Source organism: Sinocyclocheilus anshuiensis, unplaced genomic scaffold, assembly GCF_001515605.1.
Source record: "Sinocyclocheilus anshuiensis isolate Anshui unplaced genomic scaffold, SAMN03320099.WGS_v1.1 scaffold1661, whole genome shotgun sequence".
In the NCBI taxonomy this organism is placed as follows: Eukaryota; Metazoa; Chordata; class Actinopteri; order Cypriniformes; family Cyprinidae; genus Sinocyclocheilus; species Sinocyclocheilus anshuiensis.
The window spans coordinates 657,320-661,190 of record NW_015540517.1 but is presented as its reverse complement, the minus strand read 5'-3'; the positions used below and the strand labels follow the sequence as shown (position 1 = coordinate 661,190).

The 3,871-nt window shown below is 38.8% G+C and overlaps 1 protein-coding gene and 1 long non-coding RNA gene across 2 annotated transcripts in view; one reads left to right on the top strand and one right to left on the bottom strand.

Moving 5' to 3' along the window:
- Positions 1 to 3,871, top strand: part of LOC107687345 (5'-AMP-activated protein kinase catalytic subunit alpha-2-like) — a 22,383-nt gene that overhangs the window by 14,631 nt on the left and 3,881 nt on the right. The window contains exons 7-8 of the mRNA XM_016484626.1: positions 550 to 637; positions 1,785 to 2,009. Of these exons, the coding sequence (XP_016340112.1) occupies positions 550 to 637; positions 1,785 to 2,009 (313 nt within the window). The remainder of the gene's footprint in view (positions 1 to 549; positions 638 to 1,784; positions 2,010 to 3,871) is intronic.
- Positions 2,510 to 3,366, bottom strand: LOC107687342 (uncharacterized). Its single transcript, XR_001634124.1, has 3 exons — positions 3,267 to 3,366; positions 3,019 to 3,138; positions 2,510 to 2,523 (listed from the first exon to the last, which is right to left on the bottom strand). It is a non-coding gene; the product is annotated as an uncharacterized LOC107687342 (long non-coding RNA).

The following is a 3,871-nucleotide window of genomic DNA, read 5'->3' as shown; positions in this document are numbered from 1 at the left end:
AGGCATGACGAAGCGGATATCGTCCTCTTTTGGAAGGCCAAACAAAGTAGTTTCGCTTTCACAAGGAAACACATAGCGCCTTCACGATATGGCGGCGGCGGCAACAACAATACTAAAGCGAGAATAAAAGTTACGCCTTCTTTCTTTGCGTGAACATTTGGGCGGCGTTATGCAAATTTTCCCACATAGTGACGTAGACATGTGGGGGTGTGTTAGAATGAGCCGTTTTAGGTAGGCGTGGTTGACTCTTAACTTTTATAAAGAATATCTCTTTGGATTTGAGACTTTAGTCTTTGCAACTTTACAGATCTTCTTTATGCACCAAGAGCTTGTAACACTCCAAAGAGAAAGGAAAAATTGAAATCGCATCATATGACCCCTTTAATAATTTTTTTTACTATTTTTTATTACAATTCCCAGATTGTCAAATCTTGTTTGAGTTTCACTGTATTTATACCCGCCTTGAAATACATTTTATTTACTTGTATGAGTAGTTTTGGCCAATCAAACTGTCTGTGTTAAGTATATTTGTGTGGCATTGCTTGTCAGGTCTGTCAAACATGATGTCAGATGGAGAGTTCCTGAGAACGAGCTGCGGATCACCAAACTACGCTGCACCAGAGGTCATCTCAGGAAGGTGAGGTCAATTTTATTATAGTCAACCAGCTCATGTACATACAAAAAGTGTTGATATGTGCTATACTTAAAGGAACAGCCCTTTTGCTGCTAATTTACTCACCCTCAAGCCATCCAAAATATAGATTAGTTTATTTCTTCATTGATACAGATTTGGACCATATTTTTTTAATTACTTGCATGACTTACTCACAAAATGAATCATCTGCAGTGAATAATTGCAGTCAGAATAAGAGTACAAACAGGTGATAAAAAAAGAATTCACAACTCACAAGTAATCCACACGACTCCAGTCCATCAATTTATGTCTTATGAAGTGAAAAGCTGTGTGTTTGTAATAATCCATCGACTTTTTAACTTTAAACCATTGCTTCCGGCTGAACTACATATCCTCTATCCATAATATTGGTTTCTCGTCTGAATCAGGATTGAAATATGCACGGATCAAGCACTGTTTACAAGCAAACAGTCCAAAACACTTCTAAACAGATATGTTTGTGGATTTTGATGTGAGAGAACAACAGAGGATGGACTTTTCACCAGAGGAAGCGTTATTATGGATTAGTATTTTGGCCAGAAGCGATGGTGTAAAGTTAAAACACCATGATAATGGATTTGTTTCTCACAAAAACTCAGCTTTTCTCTTCACAAGACTTTAACTGATGGACTGGAGTGGTGTGGATTACTTGTGGATTATTGTGATGTTTTTATCAGCTGTTTGGACTCTCATTCTGACGGCACCCATTCACTGCAGAGGATCCATTGGTGAGCAAGTGATGTAATGCAAAATTTCTCCAAATCTGTTAAGATGAAGAAAAAAATCATCTACATATTAGATGGCCCGCGGTAAAGTCAGTTTTAAGAAATTTTCATCTTTAAACTATTTATTTATTTCTGATAGTCAAAGGTCTGGCTTGTAGGACCAGCAGTCCAGCAAACCATAGCTAGCTGTGTGCTTTGTAGTATGGACTGCATGGATACACTGCACATAAATATTATATCAGGCCTTCATACATTTTTTATGTAATACTGATTGTCTTCTTGTTCTTTACATTACTGGAAACTTCAGCTTCATTCAGACTGATAGACATGTAGAGACAATGTAGAAGCACACATACTCATACAGTAACGTATATGTCGTGTTTTAGGCTGTATGCTGGTCCAGAGGTGGACATCTGGAGCTGTGGCGTCATTCTCTATGCACTGCTCTGTGGGACTCTGCCGTTTGATGACGAGCACGTGCCCACACTCTTCAAAAAGATCCGTGGAGGGGTCTTCTACATCCCAGAATACCTCAACCGCTCAGTGGCCAGTCTACTTATGCTCATGTTGCAAGTGGACCCACTAAAGAGAGCTACTATCAAAGACATCAGGTTATTAGTTATAACACTTCTTGAACTTATTTTTTAAAGGGCCGTAAACTGCCTTTTTTCAATTATTATTGCACTGTTCTCTGAGGTCAAAAAACGTAATTTAGAAGTAATAAATTAAATTTCACTAGCCACACCCAGGTAGGAATGGGTACCGAAACCCAGTATTTAATCGGTCCCGGGGCTAAATTATGAAAGACCGGAGTATCGATAAGCTTTGACGTTAACGGTTCTGCTATCGGTACTGGAGAAATTAAGAAAACACACATACATTTATTATTGCTATATATACATTATCTTGCAAATTCTATATCACCAGAGTCGCCAGCTGTTTTTATATGCAATAATATTCAAACATTTGTCTATGATACATTTTTGCTATTCGCAATTCAGAAGCAAGATCGCGCTCGTGCGGAGGAGCTTCAGCACACACAACATGAAAGCCCTGCTTAATTATGGCTGCGTTTACACTTGGCATTAACATGCGATCACTGTGATCCGAACTGCATGACCCCCACTGAACATAAACAAACAGCTCAGTTTTACACACTAATGCACACTGCAAAGTAGGGATGGTTACTTGGAGCTCCTTCCTTTAAATAGAATAAAACAGAGGGGTCTGGAGATAAACAGTGTTTATTTTCTAACACACTCTCGTGGCAATTTTTAACTATTTCAAATGAATTTGTACAATCTCATCTGTATGTTTTTTTTGCTTTTTGCCCACTGATGAATTTAACGATTTAGAGTTTGTTTCCGTATGAATCACATTGTACAAATTCATAAGAAACCAACTCATAAAGTAATTGCATCCTCTCATGAGATTGGGTTATATCTTAAACTAAAAGAGCTATTTTTAAGACACTCATGGTGTGAGGTGCTGCAAAAGCAGCAACCAAATGCAGCAGTCAAAGTCCTAATTTCATTTTAACCAGCATCTTGATTTCCAGTAAAATTATCTGGACATGCTTAAAATAATTAACTATACCCAAGAAAAAATGTATGCATTTACCAACAATCCAGGTACTTGTTCTGATGGTAGATGGTAAGACTTGTGATTTCTCCATTTAAGTCTCCATACCGTGGTTTCGCTGTGATATTAGTGCATAATAAAAATCCGCACAACACATCCCTGTGAAAGAACACGGAAACAACAGTGGAACACAGACAAAGAGGGAAAAAATGAACTTTCCAGCAAAGGGAGAAATAATGATATCACTGAAAAGGTTAAAACAGTGTTCTGGTTGTTTATATACTCACTGTTTATTGCACTGAATCCAGCTGTGTGAGCTGCTGTCCTGACCACAGTTGCCACGCTCCGTACCTTCAATGTTCAGCTTCTCATAACACATGCGATCTGCTGCATCTAATGACACACACACAGTCAAATAAACCAAGCATTGTGCATGTGCAGTTTTAGTATTATTAGAATTAAACAAGAGATATGTACATGCACTTAAACTATAGTAGACACTATGGATGCGTTTACACTTGGCATTAATATGATCTGATCACCGTGATCCGATCAAGCAGATCGGATCATCAGTCAATCAGAACACTGCGCGTTTACACTTGGCAACATCAACTGACTTTTCTATCTGGATAACCGATCGCATCTGTCTTTCCCGCACAATATTTAAATAAGTCTGCAGAGAATGGACCGGTGCAAAGTCAACCTGAAGTGGTGGGTTTTCTTTTGAAAAGCATTTTCAGTCACGGGACATTTTACAAATCAAAGATATAAGTCTACGAGTCTCACTAGCGCTCCACACGGGTGTTCTCCGTCTTTTTTTCTGACAGTTCGCGAGAGAGGGGGTGGCGTTTTGCATGATGTCGACCTGCGAATGCAGACACGATGGCTGGAT